The following is a 19,511-nucleotide window of genomic DNA, read 5'->3' on the forward strand; positions in this document are numbered from 1 at the left end:
AAGAATCTGTTTGCCAACTGTTCTAAGAGAATTATAACGGCATAAAACATATGTAGGCATAGTGGGTATTGAGGGGAACAGGGGTAGAGGTGGGCAGATGCAAATATATGCAGTTATCTGTATTAGAAGCAAAAGTGAGGATGGCCTGCCACATGTACATACAAAGACGAATGCACAGTGAAACCATTCACTCACGCAATTCTTTCTACCTAAATCGATGCTCTTTACTCATCTCTTGTCTCAAGCCTACCCATTCTTCAAGGATGAGATAAAAATGGCACTTCCGTGATGAAGTATTCTATAATCCCTAAGGCAGAATTAAACTCTTCCTCATTTATGCTCTCATCGGTTTTTCGCCCTTTACACATTTGCCACAGCACTGATGATACTCTATCTAATTATCAGAGTTATTCGTGTATGTGCTTTTCCCTCCTTCAATCCCATAATGAATTCCATGAGGACAGGGGACTCTTTCTCATTTCTTTAGTTCCTACAAACCCTAGCATAGTATGTGACCTGCCACATACTAGGCTCTGGGAAAATGTTGACTCTGGCACTGGCTTAAGACAGTGCATTATCACCTAGCTTACCTGAAGGAGTATTTGTTCTCTTTCTTTTCTTGCTTGATTCCCCTCCATTCTCAATGAGGCCTTCTGTGACCAGAGGGCCACTGGCACTACCAAACTGCAGGGGCTCGTTGTTGTTGGCAGGGTCAAAGGGCAGCTGGTTCAATCCTAAAGAAGAAAAAGAAAGCCAAAGTCCAGACTCCATTAAGGACTGGGATCGTCTCCAGATTTTATTATATGAGCCACTAGTGGAAAACCTTTTAAATCTTAAGAGCGTAGGAGAAACAGGTGAATTCCTTAAAGACCTTCTGTAATTTTTACAGATCTTTTTGGTAAGTACAGAATTAAAATATAAGACTGTGGCTCTGTCATTTGTAAGATCCCTCCTGTTTCTGTGGCAACTTAACATTTTTAGCCATAAGCTAGCAACTGTCTTCTACTTCCTCCCTTAAGGAGATAGGACCCTCATTAAATGTGACTATGGTTGGACCCACTGTTCCTTGTAAAAAGCTTGGCTTTGCATTCCTTGGATTATCTCCTGACATTTTACCATTCTTTCATTACAAGGTATGTTGAACTGATGCAGATATAATCATCAGACTATCCTGTGTCAAAGTCACTTCTGACAGTAATACAGGGGTCTCTAAAATCAGAAAACTATAACTCCATGGCAAATGAGAAAAGGAAACAGATATATAGAAATTGCAAGGGGGTTATTTAGTAGCTGGAGCAATGGGGAGTTATGACCTAGATTTCAGTAACGTTAATCTCGTTCTCTTCAAATAATATTAGAAGCATGGTCACTTTACTCGTCACTGCTGCACCATATAAAATGGCGAAAGGTATTTTCTACTCTCCAAGTCTTACACGGTTCAATCAGGGGCAAGCAGAGACAGTTCTTACTCCACTGGCAGCAGCACCTGGAATTTCAAGTGTTTCAATTAAACTTCATGAAATGTGAAATCAAAAGCTTTTTTAAAGCCCAAAGTTAAGACATCTCCTGTAAGCCTTTTCTCCACTGGTTCTCTAATCCTATCAAAGAGGGGGAAATCAAGTTGGCCTGAAAGAGCGAACTCTTTTTTTTTTTTTTGGGGGGGAGATGGTCTCTTGCTGGAGTGTAGTGGTGTGCCGATCTTGGCTCACTGCAACCTCTGCCTACCGGGTTCAAGCGATCATCCTGCCTCAGCCCCCCTAGTAGCTGGGATTACAGGCATGTGCCACCATGCATGGCTAATTTTTGTATTTTTAGTACAGACGAGGTTTTGCCATGTTGGCCAGGCTGGTCTCAAACTCCTTACCTCAGGTGATCCACCCACCTCGGCCTCCCAAAGTGCTGGGATTACAAGCGTGAACCACCATGCCCAGCCCATAGCTCATGCTTTAATTCCCAAATTTTCTATGGCCCATAGCTGTACAATTCTTGAGGTAATGTTGTAAATTGTCAAAAAAAAAAAAAAAAAAAAAAAAAACCTTGAAATCCAGTCAGCTAAAGGTCAATCAAGTTTCAATAAAATGAATGCTAAGATTCTAATGAGCTGGCATGGTGGCTCACGTCTGTAATCCCAGCACTTTGGGAGGCCGAGGCAGGCAGATCACCTGAGGTCGGGAGTTCGAGACCAGCCTGACCAACATGGAGAAACCCCATCTCTATTAAAAATACAAAATGAGCTGGGCGTGGTGGCACATGCCTGTAATCCCAGCTACTTGGGAGGCTGAGGCAGGAGAATCGCTTGCACCCAGTAGGCGGAGGTTGTGGTGAGCTGAGATCGCGCCATTGTGCTCCAGCCTGGGCAACAAGAGCGAAACTCCATCTCAAAAAAAAAAAAAAAAAAAAGAAATGACATAAATTATTATTTATAATAAAGAGTATCCTCTTGTTAATGTTTTCAGCCCACATAACAAGTACTGTTTTTCAGCAATCAGACTCCACTTGGATCACCTCCATTAAATGTCTTCTGGGACTTGTCAAACATTCTTCCTTACATCATGTGAGTAACTAAGTGAAAGAATAAAACTTGCTTCTGGATCTTCAGTGAACTGTTCACTGCATCATATACATGTTCTATTAAATCCCTACAATGACTAGAACTAAAGAAACAAACATCAGTTGCTATGTACTAAAAAAAAATTGAGATCATGACCAAGACTATTTAAAAAGAAGACTGGATATTTATTCCATTTACAAATGAAGATTCTTCTTGTACCTAATTAGTCTCAGAGTCAAATATGATTAATATACTAGTCCAAAACTTTTCTTGGAATTTCTGCAATATACTGATTAAAACAAGTTCCATGGAAGATAGAATGGCATAGTGGAAAGATCCTGACAGACAGAGATTCAAATCCTGGTTATCCTTTACTAAGTGATAGCTTTTGGCAAGTCATGTAGTCTCTCTTAGTCTTGGTTTCATAATGTATAACGGAGAGTGATAACACAACCAAGGCTGTGGCAAAGATAAACAAATACATATTTATGAGAATTACATTATTCGAAGTGAATTAAAACAAACTTTTCCCCTATAAACTTGAAAGCTCTTCTAAAAAGGAAACTTCCCTCTTTCCCTCCCTTCCATAATTGTATTCTTGGTGCCTAGCACCATACCTTGAGCACCCAAATGAATTAATCCTTAATTGGATGGGGGTAGATGACTCATTCTTTTAACCCATGTAATCAAAGACCTGACAGCTGATAATCAAGAATTAATGCTACAACTTAAAAGTTCTGATGCTGATTATATAAACATTACTTAAAATAATTAGATTCTAAATGCATCTCCGTCATTTCAGTACTATACTGCAGAATGGTAAAATGCTGATGAAAAGGAATGTTCAGGGATTAGGAGGTTCCGATTAATGATGGTTAATGAGAAAAACTTCTTATTTTTGTTTTGCATTTGATAAATGTACAGAATAATATATTAGTCCATTTCCCTGACTTATTAAGTAGATGACTGAGGATTTTCCAGATCTTCGGAGCCACAATTTGCAAAAGGATGTTAATAAGAGTACCTAACTCACAAAACTGCTAAAAATATTAAATGAGATTATATATGTAGAACATTCAACATAACATCTGGCACACAGTAGATGTTCAATAAGTATTAACTACTACTATTATAATATTGAATTTCCATTTTTAATTTCTAGTTACTGATGTGCAATGTGAGGAGATTGTTCTGAATCTGCCCTGATCCAAGGATATACCCTGCTTTCTTCATTGAACCTTTTCATTCCTGTTTGTACCTTTTTCTAAAAGTTGAAGGAATCCAGGGGAAAAAAATCTAATGAGTTAAAGGTGTTCAGTCATAGACATCTTATTATAATTATGCTTGCCCTTTCTTTAGACCCATATGGTAACCTTAGGGATATAGGCATTTTATTAATCACACTAATGTACAGATTTCTGGCACCAAATAAGACTGAGATTTCAAGTACTTCCTGTGTATCCACCTCATATATGATCCAGATATGTGAAAATCATGACAATTCAGTACAACATTTCAGGCCTCATTTTTTTATAGAGAAAGATCTCATATGGAGGGGGGACATCTCACTCAGTAAGCTGACTCGCTGAACACAAACCCATATTTTATATAATCCAATACCCAATACAGTCTCCAAAGATCTGTAGTTCAAGAGCAAGGATGATAGAGACAGCAAAATCCTACAACACCAGTGCTTCCTAGCTACTTTTACTGTTTTGCTTCATTCCTTCCATAAGACAGCACCAAATAAACCAACAGGTATTTAAAGGGTCTTTTTTGTGTCATGTATACATGACCCAGGTCACATGCCATTTTAAGTAAACTAGCCCCATTAAAATGATTAAATATTAAAAAAGAAAACCACCACTTTAATTCCAAGAATTCTTATTGCTGAAATTTCAATTACGACATAAATGTAAAAATATTGGCAATTACCATATTGTAATCCTCACCCAAACTACAGAATTTATCTTTAAATCTCTTATGGAAGCAATTTCTACCATTTTTTCTAGATATGATGAAACTGAAAAATATCAGATTTGGAAGAAAGTTTTGAGGTTATCTAGTTCATTCTTCTATGCAAGACAGGAATTTTATCAATAGAATTCCTGACAGGCCTAAATCCAGGGGCACTTCTTAGCCTGGGACCCATTCCTTGCTGGGCTTCTAGGCATTCAGCTTGCTTTTAAAAACTACGACCTACTCTATTTTGGGAGTTCCTTTTATTTCCCTAAAACAGCTTCTTGCTTATCTTACCTAAAATGAAGACATAAGATGTCTAACTTTTAAAGGTTTCTACTGATAATCACTGTAAGAAAAACAAATGAGAGAGTAACAGATAACTAACAAAGTCAGAAATTGTTCAAAGTCTTATGCATTCCTCACAGTCCTTGCCCTTTTATTTCTGAGGATAAATTTAATAAAACCTCTTACTTCGTTCATTTGTTTTCCTCACATCTCCTCATTCCTCCAGCCCACAAAATTTACGGTTTGTCCAAAGGGAAGCACAAATTGTTAAAATAAAGACAAACAGGTAATAAACACGGGTGTTACAGATTTCTACCATTTCTGTATCTTATGTTCACAATAAACAAATCCATGTGGTAACATAATCTCATCTAAAACCAAGGTGACTGGTGTAGACAGCTGACCAGCTGTTATTTCATGTCATGTTGAAATGCTGATTATCTGACTCCATAACACATATAAGGCTGCTTTAGAAAGTATGTATATTGGGAAAGGGTGGGGGTGGGGTTCCTTAGAGAATGACACTTCTCATCTAATGGAACTAGGGGGTTAAACATCTCAGAATGAAGTGTGATTCTCAGTGAATACTCCAATCTGCAGGTCAAGGAGTTCACACGCAATGTTATGTCTGCCATACAGATGCAAATGATTCGTGGGCTTTGAGGAAAGCACTAAAGAATTTTCATGATTCTTGTGTGAGAAGATCAATAATCTCTTTGTGCCCAGCTGCTGTAACAGTTACTGTCACAATTCACTTTACATAGCTGTCCACTATCAGGTCAAATTAGGACCAGCCTTCATGATGCAATCTAACACTTTTAATGATTGCCCCAGGTTGTAATACCAAAATGTGACCCTGTGAGTGTATGCTACTTTTTATCGGCAGCTGTGGCTCAGAGACTGTATAACCCTAGCAAAAAGAAACACAATTCCACCCTGGATTAGTTTGCTTTAACAGAAAATGGCTAAAATCTTGAGAAATCTGATAAATTCAAATTAAGGCAACAATCTCAACACAGAAATTGATGTTGAAAAAATAAATATCAGTACTCGGCAATAAGAACAGTCTAGCTAATTTGTCTATAAAACAAATTTCTATAACCTAATTCTTATTTTCCAAATGACTTCAATTTCAAATCGGATATGGGACTCCATGTTGGGAGATGAGGGTCTCCAAATTAGTTTTCAATTCAAAACTTTTGGAGAAATAAGGGATTAAGATAATGGCCAGGCCCTTAATGTTCTGCCAGGTGCTTTTGTAGGATTTATCCATCTCTGGAGGCTCCTCCTCACTTTCATTCACCCTTCCTGCTTCCTCAGTCTAGGCCTCAAAACCTCTGACTCCACATTTGTAGCTCTCACTACCCAGCCATTCCACCTGCTACTTCTGAGGAAATATTTACAATGTCCAAAGGAGCTGGACTGCAATATTACTCTTCAGCCACAGGGCTTAGCAGCCAAAACAACTGAACAGTGCCAGGTCTTAACTGATGTCAAACAAATGAAACCTACTTTGTCAATTTCATGAATTCAATATTCTAACCGGTTTAGCTGAAGCAAGGGTAATTGTATGAGTTACAATTAATGGGTAAGTAAAGGTAATGAGGAAGAAGTGAGAAAGAAAAGGGAAAAGTCCTTTTTGGAAGCACTAAGGGGCTTGCTTGAATGGTGGTACACAAACTTTCAAAGCCTAATTTACCTTTAAGTCGCCATTTTCAAGGTGGGATACAGGTCATAGACCAATTTTCATTGGCAGTGATCCTTCAGCAACTTTTAATGACTCCCCAAACTACTTGATCACGGCACTAAAGTCTCTCATAACAAGGCCGCATCCATTTCAGGCCTTGTCTCCCACTATGCCCCAGCTTATACTCTACCCCAATACTTCTCAAACTTTTTAATGTGGACATGTGTTCCCTGAGGAGCTTGTAAAAGTGCAGATTCTAATTTAGTAAATCTGAGTTGTGGTCTGCTTTTATAAGTTCCCAGATGATGCTAATCCTGCTGGTGTGGGAATCACACTTTGAGTCAAAAGGGCTGGCACTCAAGCAAAATGGGACTACAGCATTCACTGAATCCATCCAGTACTTTCCTACCTCCACACCTTTGGCTCACACTGCTCCTCCACCTGCTTCTTAATTTTCAATGTTTAAAATATCGTCCTTCCTTTAGGGTTTATCTCAGATGCTATTTCCTTCATGGTGTCTTTCCTTATTTACCTCTACCCAAACCAATACATACACAGCAACAGAGAGGGGAACTACCCATCAGGGGAACTACTATTCATTGGTTGTTTAGAATGTGTTCGTTTACAAACATTATCCCTTTATTTTGTTTTCTAATTATTATTCTTATTTTACAACAAGGAATGGGAAACTTACAGAGTTGAAGTAAATTTCCCAAGGTCACACAAGGAATTCAGGCTTTTTGTTTTTGCTTTTTGTGGTGAATAGGGTCTCACTATGTTGCCTAGGCAGGTAATTCCTGGGCTCAAGCTATCCTTCTGCCTCTGTCTCCCTAAGTGCTGGGATTACAGGCATGAGCCGCAGTGCCTGGCCTCAGGCTTTTTCAATTATAAAATACTATTCTGACTCTCCTTGAATGTTAGCCTATACTTTTCCTGAGCCTTTTAGAACATGCCTTGTGTTACAGTTCTTTGGGTATTCTGTCTTAGCCTACCTTTCCTCCTGCCTTACCCCACTCCCACTTAGTGGTAAACTCCTTGAGGACAGACTTTATGCCTCAGTCATTTTTTAGTCTCTCCTCCACCAAGATGTGGCACAGTGCCTTGTACTATATGGTAAGCACTCCAGAAATGAGTATTGAACTGAACTCAGCTACAATTTGGGATATAGCATGGATGGTCTCTGACTTACGATGGTTCAACTTATGATTTTTCAACTTTATGATGTGAAAGTGATAGACATTCAGTAGAAACCATACTTCTCTTACCATGCTGAGCAGTAGCAGTCAGCTGCAGCTCCCAGTCAGTCACAAATTTTTGACTTATGATATTTTCAATTTTCAATGGGTTTATTGGGATGTAACTACATAATAAGTCAAGGTGTATCTGTAGTTGTGTTTCCCATCCCAGGCACCAGCTGACCTGCTGCTGGAGCTGTCATGAAAGGAAGAAGGAAGTAAGGTTTATGGGTTCCTTCAGCATTCCTGGTATCTTCTTCATGTTAGGATTCCTGAAGCCTGGGGAGTAGTGGTAGACAATCACACGCTCCACTCCCAATCTTGTATCTGCATAATTTCATTCTCTTTCTGAGGGGCAAAACAGACCTTCCACTGACTAAGACCCTTAAAAGAGATCCCATAAATGGATCTTCTGTTAATTGTTCAATGTACATCAGGTTACATGTCCCATTTTACAAACTACAGTTAAGAAAAGGCAATCTCTACCCAGTCTACCACTGATGGGCATTTAAGTTGATTCTATGTCTTTGATATGTGGTACACATACACCATGGAATACTATGCAGTCATAAAAAATAATGAGATCATGTCCTTTGCAGGAACATGGATGGAGCTAGAGGCCATTATCCTTAGCAAACTCACACAGGAACAGAAAGCCAAATATTGTATGTTCTCAGTTATAAGTGGAAGCTAAATGATGAGAACGCATGGATACATAGAGGGGAACAACAGATAATGGGGCTTACTTGAGGGTGGAGGATAGAAGGAGGGAGAGAATCAAGACAAACAACTAAAGGGTACTATGCTTAATACTTGAGTAATGAAATAATCTGTACAACAAACTCCCATGACATGTTTACCCCTGTAACAAACCTACACATGTACTGCTAAACTTAAACATTTTAAAAAAAGAAAAGGCAATCTCTTGAGATGAACTCTCCAATACAGTAGCTGCTAGCCATATGCAGCTCTTTAAATTAATTAAAATGGAATAAAATGAAAAGTTCAGGCCGGGTGTGGTGGCTCATGCCTGTAATTCCAACACTTTGGGAGGCCAAGGTGGGTGGATCATGAGGTCGGGAATTCAAGACTACCCTGACCAACATGGTGAAACCCTGTCTGTACTAAAAATACAAAAAATAGCCGGGCGTGGTAATCCCAGCTACTTAGGAGGCTGAGGCAGGAGAATCACTTGAACCCGGGTGGCGGAGGTTGCAGTGAGCTGAGATCGCACCACTGCATTCCAGCCTGGGCTGACAGAGCAAGGCTCCATCTCAGGAAAAAAAGAAAAAAAAAAGAAAGAAAAAAAAAAGAAAGAAAAAAATGAAAAGTTCAGTTGCTTAGTTGCACTAGTCACATTTCAAGTGCTCAATAGTTACATGTAGGTAGTGGCTGCTGTATTGGACAGCATAGCTATAGAACATTTCAATCATCCCAGAAACTTCTGCTGGACAGTGCTGCTCTAGAGTTAGATCTGCATTCAAAGCCACATCTGCAACTTACTAGGTGTGCCACTTACTAAGTGTGCCACTTACAAGGTGTATAAAACAGGTCACTTGATCTCTCTCAGACTGTTTCTGCATTGTAAAATGGGGATGATAATGCCCCCCTTACAGCAAAGTGAGGAAAATTAAATAAGGGATTGTTTGTTTAAGGTCTAGCACATGTTGGACACTAAACAAATGTTAACACCCTTCTAACCCAATGGGGGGTTTATATAAATTTGCCTCAAAAATGGAATAAGAACATTTGAGTAGTGTGGATCCTTTGGCCTCCAGGCTACAGTCTATTTACAGCTTGGAAGATGTTAGCTTTGCATTCCTCTTCTAACCTACTTTTTCTTAATAACACAAAGCCATTAAAGTAAATCATGAATAAATAATGCTGGGAGTAGTCAGTGATTGCTCTTTGCTTGGACTCTGTTAGGAGACCATATTCATCACTACCTTGAACTTTCCAACATGAAAGAACCACATTTTCCCCTAACAATGGAAATGTTTCCTCCCAAATCTTTCAGGAATGCTCTGTTCCATCTGGTACTATCAGAACACTCTAGCAGTGACACTACAGCTGGACTAGAGAAGTATCATTTCTCTCTAAATCCATATTTTCCTATACTTGGAATGTTCTCTGTGTTTTTCCTGTGGGGTTGACATCTCCCAGGCCTGGTAAAGGGTGAATTATTCGAGAAAAGTTTGAACTAAATCTGTTAAGGTGTTTGTGTTCCGTGAGCAGAAAAGCAAAATACATATATCCAACTTCAAGAAGAAGAACACTTCAGGACTTTTTTCCCCTGTCCAATTTAAGGCTTGGGAAACAGCAAAATCACATTCCTCATTGAAAACAAAGTTCAAAAAAATGTTGATTTGATAGAACAGTTCAAAGTGACAGATGGTAGATGGGTGATCTATCATTTTCCTTAGAATAAAGTCTGTCTGGCAGTCTTCAGAGGAACTGAGAAGAGAAAGCCTTATTTTGCTGTAGTTTAGCCCTGGGAACAGTTACAGCAGCTACCCTTTCTCTCCACATCTTCGGGGGTAGGGGATTGGAAAGATAGTGATTCATCAGTGCCTGCTTTGAGCTGGCTCTAGGCTATGCTGTAATTCCTGTTGACCAATTTTCCACCTGAGTGACAGGAAAAGGGCAGGTTCCTAACACACTGACCATTAGGTTATCTGTTGAGTACTTCCCTGAGAATGTGCCCAGAGGTACTCTATTATGGTTGTCTCTGTCTAAATAAAATAAATAATTGCAGATTTCAGAGCCTGAGGACAGAGAGTTGTTCTAGTATTGAAATTGGAGTCTATCTTGTCAGATCTGTAATGAGGTCTTCCCTTCAGGCTGATTGATTTCATAAAGCTGAGGCAATTATCAAAAGCAAGCACAGTTCTCCCTGCAGAAACCACTCCACTGGTTTTGAAAACTAGCTTGTCAGCCAGATCTGGTCAGGAGCCTAGGCTGAGCCAGCTCTTTCAGTAGGAACAGTTACTACATACAGAGAACACGAATTTCTGCTAATAGATTATTAAGATGCCTGTAAATAAGTTGTAAACAAGGTTCAGCAAAATAATTTCACATGCTGTGAGTGAATGAAAATTGAAGTTGCTGTCAAATAAATCTGTATTTTAGTGTAAGATGTTTTGAAGGAGAGAGTGAGAGCTGGTCTTTTGGTCTTTGGAGAGTTAATTTTATCAATTAATGCTAGAAGGATATTGGTATCCTTTAAGACTGATGCACTGCATGAATAACATTTGTATCTTTGCTTTTCCCAAAATGTACACACTAATTTCACCAGATTTCCTTTCTTTGTTTATTCAGCCTTCATTAACTATTTATCCAATCACTATGCTACAATTTTAATTACCTTCTAATTAACCAATGATGAGTTTGTGATTTAGCATTCCCTAAAGATAGAACTACATAAATGTGGTCAATCTTAATTTACATATTCAAAATTTTTATCCTCCCTCCTTGCTCCCACCCTGTTAATTTTGCTATGCTGTGTCACTAATGTTCTGGAATTACGCTTTCTGCATTCCTAATCTTTTAGCCCCATTTGGGCTATTTTTTCAAGAATGTATGAGAAATAACCCTTGCTGTTGGCTATGAAATTAAACACACAGGAGCAAACAGAGGTTCTTGTAATATGTTAATGCATCTTTAAAGATCCATATTTTTCCTATAACAGTTCCTCCTAGGAGTATCAATACAAGGTGTTGACAAGTGATTAACTCCTTTAGAGAAGTCCCTGCCTAAGCTGAAGTCAAACCTACTACTAGGAAAACTACAATCTGCTCCTTGAGAAGACAACATGACTGTAAAGGAGAAAGCCTGCAAAAAATAACTAATCTGTGTCTGAAACAACTCCTACCATTGCTATTGTATAAAAAAATAAGTAGAATCTTAATTTTGCTCCAGTCTGGATTTCAATTGAGGCATTCAATACATATAGGAATAAACAAACCAATAAATTAATATTACTGATAGTCTCTCTCTTTATTTGTCCAATTCATTCAAACAGTTCTGGGTGCCTTGACAGTATGTAAGGCTTGAGAATTTTAGGACTTAATAAGATAGTCTTTTTTCCCCAAGAAGACAACAAGCAGAAAGAAAGGCAGATACATACAAAGAAAATCTGACCCAAATTATTGTACCAGCTTCAGCTCTTGCCAATTCCCCTAAGTACCCTTTGCTTCATTCATGCCAAAATTCTCAAAATTTCTCAAACATGCTAAGCCCTGTCATGTCTGTGTGCTTCTGTACATACCATCTCCTCAGATTGATATATAACTTTTCCTTTTTCCACCTGGAGAACTTTTATTCATCCTTCAAAACTCTGCTCAAATGTCACCTCTTCTGTGAAGTTTTACCTAACTCCCAAAAGCTTTCTTCACAGGAGTACACAGAGCCTTATCAGACCACTTATTGTAGGATCTTAGAGTTCATTCTAATATTTGTGTGTGTGTGCATGTGTGTGTGTGTGTTCTGGGTAGGGGGCTGTCACCATCTGATTTGTGCCTTAGAAAGATCACTCATATGGCATGATGAAGGATGCACTGGAGGTGAGAAGACACCGGAGGCAGAGAGACCAGTTAGAAGAAAACCATAATGATACAATGAAGAGATGACAGTCACATGAACTCAGACAGTGGCAGTGGGATGAAAAGAAATGAATGGATTTCAGAGATATTCAGGAAATATAATCATCTGGATTTCATGTATAATTGGATCTTGGAGTTGAGGAGAAGAGAAGAGTCCGAGATGACTCCACGAAAAAATTCTTAAGCCAGAGTCCCGAAAATCCTGCAACATTTGTGGGTTTCAGTATGAGAAAAAACACAATCCAATGGAAGCATATCCATAAATCCATGCTCAAAAATAAAACTGCTTCCAATCTCTATTTACCATGGCATAAAGGCTGCCAGGAAACAGCAGTAAATGGCTTACACTTGACCTTTACTAGGTATTCTTAACAAAACTTGTCAAAAGATATCAATTCATTCAGAAAAAGAGTATAATTGTCTAAGAGGCAGAATAACACAGTATTGGGATAAAGATGGGGAACAGCATTTTCAAAATAGGTCTCAGACTTGGTTTATTTTGTCTATAGCATTCACTGACAAAAGACAAAAGTGTTTTTGAAGGTCAGGAATACTTAATAGATTCCTTTGCTTTCTCCTTTCATCCTTCTCCCTTCCCTCCTCCCAAACAACTCCTTAAATTTTTATTAGAAAATATTAACATTTTAATAACAGTATTCTTTTTGTTATTATAGTCTGTTGGATTAAGCTAACAATTCTCTTTTTAACAATACTCAAAGAAAGGTTTCAAAAATTAATGCTATGTTGTTTTTCTCCCTGCCAAATAATATAGCAATGTAATTGTCTCCTGGAGAAGAAGCACTCTAATCATCTTTAACTTTAAAGTAAATTCATTTCAGGAAGATGCTCTGTGACAAACAATTGACAGGGCAAATCAGGGCTCCTAGGAGATTGCAAAGTGATGGATTGAGTTGAAGAGAACACCACAGCCGAATTCAATTCCATGAACATTTTCAACTTAAGAGTGTCTCTGCAACAAAATAGCACTGTATGAGAGTTAAAATCATGTTACATTACATTGTGGGAGGCAGGACTTAAACACTGCACAGATTCTTAACACCTAAGAGTTCTGGGCACTCCAGAGGCAGCAAAAGTACAAGCCAATTTCTCTGATTAAAAAATAGAGGAAACTATTGTACCAGGCAAAATCAGACTGTAAAAGCATAGTAACTTTCCAAAAAATGCCTTTAAGAAGTTGAGATCAGAAAAGACCAAAACATTCTCTCAATCCAATTGATGTCACTAGGATCTTGGAATGGGTCTCAATGCCAAGGTATTAGTCTTATTTGGAAGATCATTTCCACTTTCACTCCCTTCCTAATCGAATCTGTCTCCATCTTCCATTGTGTTTGTTCCATTATTATTTTTTAGACTCTCCTGCCTCGCCCCGATGTTAGGCTTGGGGAAACTCGTCCTTTGGAGACAGATTTGGATTAGTAAATTTACAGGCTTGACAAATTTACAGGCTCAGAATTTCCTGGAAATTGGCCACTTGCCTGAGATGATGGGGGAAGGAGAAAATGGAAGAGCAGGTGAACTAAGGCTCTTGAAAACCTGACCGAGCAGCTTGGCCTCCTGAGCAGATGCAATGATGACCACATAGCAGCAGTGCAGAAAAACAATTGTACTTAAATGTCCTTTCTTTGGGCTTTTAAAAGGCAACTGTTTTCTTTGGCACACATGTGACCCAAATCTGGTTTTCTACAAAGCAAAGAGAGGCAGAAAAGGGCTCCCATGTTCTGTGTGTGTGTGTTGTTGTTGTTTTTTAATCAGCCTACTTGCTTGCCTCAACCCAGTGTCCAACATAATATATTTGTCAGGAGTGTCCCTGGAGGAGATCAAGACTTTAAGGCAGTGTGTCTTATCCCTGGCTACATATTAAATTCACCTGGAGCATTGAAAACAAACAAAAAACAAAAAAACAAAAAGCAAAAGAAACATTAAAAAAATGCCTGGACTCCACCACCAGAAATTCTCATTAAATTTGTCAGGGTGGAAGCTAAGCATCTAGTTTTTAAAAGCCACCAGGTGGCCAGGCATGGTGGCTCACACCTGTGATAACAGCACTTTGGGAAGCCACAGCAAGATGATCCCTTGAGTCCAGGAGTTCCAGACTGGCCTGGGCAACATAGCAAGATGTCCATCTCTACAAAAAGTTAAAAAAAAAAAAATTTAAAAAGCCACCAGGTGATTCTGATGTGCAGCCAGAATTGAGAAACACAGTTCTAAATAGTTTTCTAATTTAAGGCCAGAAAATGAGTATTCACTGCCCAAAGTTTATTTTTATTTTTTAAAGTTAAAAGCAGGTAACACTTATAAGGTAAGTTAATTTACTCTGTACCTGCAATCTGTAGGGAAATGTATTGGTTGTGTGGTATAAATATGTTAGACTTCAACTTGTCCAGTTTATGATACTTTTATGAAAAATGAGATTCTCTTTTGGAAAGGAGTATTAGAAGGGTTACTGGAAAAACAAAGAACTGAAATATTGGAAACAAACTTAGAGTATAATTCCAGGATTAAGTTCCTTTCCTTACTTCTAGAAGAACCAGATAAAATACTTCAGAAATATTGTGTCTGTTTTCTTATTAATCTCCAGGAGAAAAATTCCAAGTTGCCCTTGGGGACTGGCTTTGAATCTTATAACCCTTGGGACTCCAGGCCACTCACCCCTGTCCTCAAGTAATCATTCATTTATACCAGTATGTGTACAATGTCATGAAGAATATCAGAAAGCACTGCAACTATAACACCACTGGATAAAAATCACACTGAATGTGGTTTGCTGATGTCACCTGTCACCTCAGTGATTCCACTGAACTTCAGAAAGGATCTGGTAAAATATAAAAAATGCAAAGGCACAGTTAAATATTGTGATGGTTGAGTGTCAACTTGAATAGATTGAAGGATACCAAGTATTGTTCCTGGGTGTGTCTATGAGGGCGTTGCCAAAGGAGATTAACATTTGAGTTAGTGGACTGGGAGAGGCAGACCCACCCTCGATCTGGGTGGGTACCATCTAATTAGCTGCCAGTGGACCTAGAATAAAGCAGGCGAAAGAACATGGAAGGAGCAGACTGGCTGAGTCTTCTGCTTTTCATCTTTCTCCCGTGCTGGATGCTTCCTGTCCTTGAATGTCAGATTCCAAGTTCTTCAGCTTTTAAACTCTTGGATTCATATCAGTGGTTGGCCAGGGGCTCTCAGGCCTTTGGCCACAGACTGAAGGCTGCACTGTCGACTTCCCTAACTTTTCAGGTTTTGGGACTCAGAGCGGCTTCCCTGCTCCTTAGCTTGCAGACGGCCCATTGTGGGACTTCACCTTGTGACCATGTGAGTCCATACTCCTTAATAAACTCCCCTTTATATATACATTTACCATATTAGTTCTTTCCCTTTAGAGAACCCTGACTAATACAAATGTAGTGGAAGAACAGGCCATAAAAACACAGGCTCTGGTCTCCGCTCTTCCATCAAATAATAGGGTAACCTTGGGTGAGTAATTCTTTGTCAATTTCCTCAACTGAAAAATGAGTTGAACCATGTGATCTCCCAGCTCTGACTTTAAGATAAAGAAAGAAAAGCTTAGATGGAAGACATCCATAAAAGCATGAAATAAAATCAGTAATTAATAGGGGCAGAAAAGGAGAAGAGGGAGAGCAGAGAGAACCTTGGAAGGATGCTTTCCTAGTACCACCTACACAAAACTTATTTAGCAGGCAGTAAATGATTTAATAGTAGTACAGTTAAGGCACCCCCCCAAAAAATTAAAGTACTTCCGACACTGCTACAAAAACAAAGCCTCCTTAAGAAGTTTGCTAATTATAAACCAGAACATGTAAGGAAGCACAGAACAGTTTTTTTTTAATGATATTTAAATACCAATATATCTTCTAAGTAACTTGCCATCAATTAACATTATTTACAGAACAAGCATTATGCAACTCAGAATAAGAGTCTAATGCTGAAATGCTAAAAGTATGCCCAGTATGGTAGGAATAAATTACCCTAATTGACCAAAGCTACGTTCACATGTGAGACATTTCAAAACACAGTGATGTAATGACAAAAATTCCTGTCTCTCTCTGCCAATGTTATAGGAATTGTTATTAAAGCCAAGCATGGTATTTGTGTACACATAAGAGCAAGCAACAATTACAATCTAGAGGTTTTTAAATTTAAGCTTCTTTATTTATTAGTATTGTTATACAGCAATGAGTATTCCAAAAAAAAAAAACTAATCAGCGTGCATTATGCAACAATCAGACAAAATACTCCTAATCCTCTGTCATTCTTTTTCCTTGGCCCCTGGGTACTCATTAAAGGTTAATTTATTTAAATCTCTTCAACATTCATTTCAATCTACTTTAATAAACTAATGAATCTTTGGAACTTTGCCTAATCAGCTTATGTTTTCTATTTTAATATATCTACAAAATGTCTTTTTTTTAAAGCTCCGTCTTAATAATTGTCTTCCCTCTTGGAGATAGAATTGTGCTTCACTGACAACCTGATTTGTACATTTGGTGACACATTTACAACCTCATCCAGCACACAGGGAATAGCTGTGGCTTGCCTATTGTTCTTAAACATAGTTACATTTTAGAGGATAGTGAATTGATTTGTGTTTAGTAGTATAATAATCCTCCAAATTGAAATGGTCATTTTACAATTTAGTAAGAGTGACAATTACAGTAAAGAAAAGCTTCTAATAACTTTGGTGCTTGTCAAATGCTATGAGGGCCTATCAGTGAAACAACTCCATTCCGGTTCTTGTAAACCAGAGCAATGTATAGTACATACCATTTGGATTGGCAAATGTAAGTGAAGTCTGGAGATGTCTTCAAATGAATAGTACAATCAAAATGGCGTCTAAAATGGTTCTTTACAATCTATCCAACCACTATGTTCAATACATTTTGTTTAATGGCAACTTTGAGGAATCTTTCACATAACTATCTTTAAGTTGAATATTCTTACGGTGGTGGCCAATGGTCAGGGACTGCACACCACCCTCTACACCAGAATGCCAGAAACCAAAGTCTTGGTGTGCTAGCACATTATTTCTAACTACTGCCTTAACAATATCTGACATCATCCTAGAATAACATGGCTTAGCAAGTGCTTCCACAATATCCCTATGGTGGGGAAAGGTATTAATGTTGTTGGTTAGGAAATAAGGAAACTGTAGCTCAGAGAAGTTTCTGTATTTCCAAAAGGTTATAATGTGAATATGTGGAGGAGCTGGAATCTGGATTTTTGGGCTATAAATCTTTCCTCCTGTACCATGTTGCCTGCAGGGATAAATGTGTTGGGATAAATGCTTTTACTGATCCATGGCTCACCACTGATTAAAGAAAAAGTGTAAATGTTACCTTTAAGATGTCTTGATGAGGAACAAATAAAATTAATTTAAAATATATTATGATAAATTATTCAATATAACATAACTTCCTAATATCATAATTCGTTTGGAGCATGACCTTACATAAAAGAGATGAAATTCTTAATTTTCAGTTTTATTTTCTACACAAATTAATAAAAATAACAAACTTATTCCTCACCGATGATCTGAATTTCAGGTAAATTTCTAATGGAAGTAGATACATTGTCAAATGTTTTTAAGTTATCACCTCTGATTTTCCAAACAGAAACTCCAAGAATTACCTTTCAGATTTCATTGTTCATTCATTACACATCTGTCCACCCATTCATTCATTCATCCAATCATCCAAATGACATTTACAGAATGCCTACTTTGAGGCAAGCAACAAGTCAAAGGTAGACTCTACCCGAAGCTCCTGCTGCTGCTTTACTTCCCTAGACTATGAACTCCTTGAAGACAGGGATACTGTTATTCTACACGGGATATAATCAGTTCTATTTGCAGAAAATCACTTAAATACTTTTTTGACAGTGAGATTTCTGGCTCCCCCTGCCGCCCACATGCCCCTCCAGACATATGGGAGCTAGAGGAAGAAATAGCAGAGTCTGCTTATCAAGTCTGACCTTTGGATAATGACTACAGTTCTCCCATCTGAGCTTGCTGCTGTTCTGCCTTGTGGTCAACAAAATGATTTGGCTCAAAATGGCAATTTATCTGTTGCTGTTTCCCAGATATCCTCTAGGAAGCTACATTATTATTTTTTTTAATGATTGCCTCTGCCCTTCGGCATAGAGGTGAACTGTATCACCAAATGTATTGTCTTACTTGATACAGTGAGAAGTTGGGGTTTACAGAAAAGATGCAGATAAACATGAAGCAGCTGCAAAAGAAGAAACATTCATTTAGTGCTATGACTAAACAAATGCTTGACTTTATTATTTTAAGAACAATAATTTGTATTCGGAGACTGCTATTATCTTTTCAACTCTCCTTCACATCCACCTCACAGCTACCTTGTGAGGTGACCAGAGAAGGCATTATTATAAAGTTAAAATATGGAATTCTAAAGCTCAGAGATGCTAAAGTGACTTGTTTAAAGTTCCTCAGCAAGCCAGTGGCAGAGTCTGGTCTCCCAACTCACACTCCAGGGATCAGGTTTCTTTATTAGGGGTCCTAGTCAACAGGAGAGTTGCATTTTTAAGAATTACTAAGAGCCATGAAGTCCATTGTTTCAGTTTGTACTATTGCCTAGTTAATTATTTAGAAATGATTTATTAAAAACAAGAAGTGAGGAAACCATCATACTAAGCAGGCAATTCTGGAGACTTCTTTCAAGCAAACTGGGCCTTACTGTAATCCTTCCAAACTGCACATTGATTAAGCTCAAAAAGATAGTATTTAAATAAACAAAAGCAATGGTAAAAATATTTTGTCTGTACTAGAATTCCTTGTAGTTCTGCAAGGATGGAGCCAGTTATGCCATGATACATTTTTTATTCACAAAGAATGAAGGCATGAATGGGTATTACTTATGGAACATTTCTGTGGTTTCTAGACTCCTTCTAAAATATAAGAAAATGGGCTTTATGCATATTTGGTACAAAATATTTGTTGGATCATGTAATATTTTTAAAAGTGAATAATTTATAAAATCCTAGAGGGTCTTCTGATTTTTATTATCATTTAATATTTAATTCTACAAAACAGAATTAAATACTTTGTTTTGAAAATAGTTTATTAAACACAATTGCATTTCTTCATCTTTCTAGGCCTCATCTTCAAGATTACCTGGGATTTTATTAACTGA

The 19,511-nt window shown here is 38.0% G+C and overlaps 1 protein-coding gene across 10 annotated transcripts in view; it reads right to left on the reverse strand.

The window, feature by feature from the left end:
* ENOX2 (ecto-NOX disulfide-thiol exchanger 2) overlaps positions 1-19,511 on the reverse strand; it is a 292,537-nt gene that overhangs the window by 167,443 nt on the left and 105,583 nt on the right. For 6 of the 10 annotated variants that reach the window (XM_065538447.2, XM_065538449.2, XM_005594574.5 and 3 more), the window contains one exon: positions 591-734. The exons of the other annotated variants lie outside the window; for them this stretch is intronic. Coding sequence is in view for 2 of the 6 variants with exons in the window: in XM_045384161.3 (XP_045240096.1) it covers positions 591-734 (144 nt within the window). In the remaining 4 variants the exon portion in view is untranslated. The remainder of the gene's footprint in view (positions 1-590; positions 735-19,511) is intronic. 10 annotated transcript variants of the gene reach the window in all.

This window comes from Macaca fascicularis, chromosome X (genome assembly GCF_037993035.2).
Source record: "Macaca fascicularis isolate 582-1 chromosome X, T2T-MFA8v1.1".
Classification (NCBI taxonomy): Eukaryota; Metazoa; Chordata; class Mammalia; order Primates; family Cercopithecidae; genus Macaca; species Macaca fascicularis.